General features: G+C 38.8%; 1 protein-coding gene across 1 annotated transcript in view; it reads left to right on the forward strand.

Moving 5' to 3' along the window:
* Positions 1-55, forward strand: part of GAB3 (GRB2-associated binding protein 3) — a 65,307-nt gene extending 65,252 nt beyond the window's left edge. Inside the window, 1 exon segment of the mRNA XM_009889285.1 lies at positions 1-55. This exon segment is cut by the window's left edge and continues 95 nt beyond it. Coding sequence (XP_009887587.1) covers positions 1-55 — 55 coding nt within the window.
* Positions 56-464: the final 409 nt, after the last annotated feature.

Consider the following 464-nt stretch of genomic DNA (forward strand, 5'->3'; position numbering starts at 1 on the left):
AGGTTTACAGAACACAAAGCAGGAATGGACAGATGAGAGGCAATCGAAAGTCTAAAGGAAGAAGATTTGGGATCGGAGGATGGTTTTTTTTTTTTGCACTGGAACCACAATGTTAATGAAGCAGCTATCACAGTAGAGTTCAAAGGCAGAGAGCGTTATAAGATGCTTACGGTCTTTAGAGACATGGCATTTTTAATGGAAACCTTTGATTTCAGCTGGAAATAGTATGTTGAATGAGTGAGTGGTTCACTGATGATTAAAGTAATGCATTACCCTTTTTACTGCCCTTACCAGTAAGCTACATGGTACCATTTTCTGGCATGATTCTGCAACGAGTCATACACTTAATGTTAACAAATCCACTACATGTTGCATTAATCTAGTTAGTCCTGCCTTCTCCCTCTGTTGCATAATTCCTAGTTGCTAAAGCTATTTTTTGATATTCCTACAAATACTGCGGGTGC

The sequence above is a fragment of the Charadrius vociferus genome, unplaced genomic scaffold (assembly GCF_000708025.1).
Source record: "Charadrius vociferus isolate BGI_N301 unplaced genomic scaffold, ASM70802v2 scaffold7, whole genome shotgun sequence".
NCBI classification, from domain to species: Eukaryota; Metazoa; Chordata; class Aves; order Charadriiformes; family Charadriidae; genus Charadrius; species Charadrius vociferus.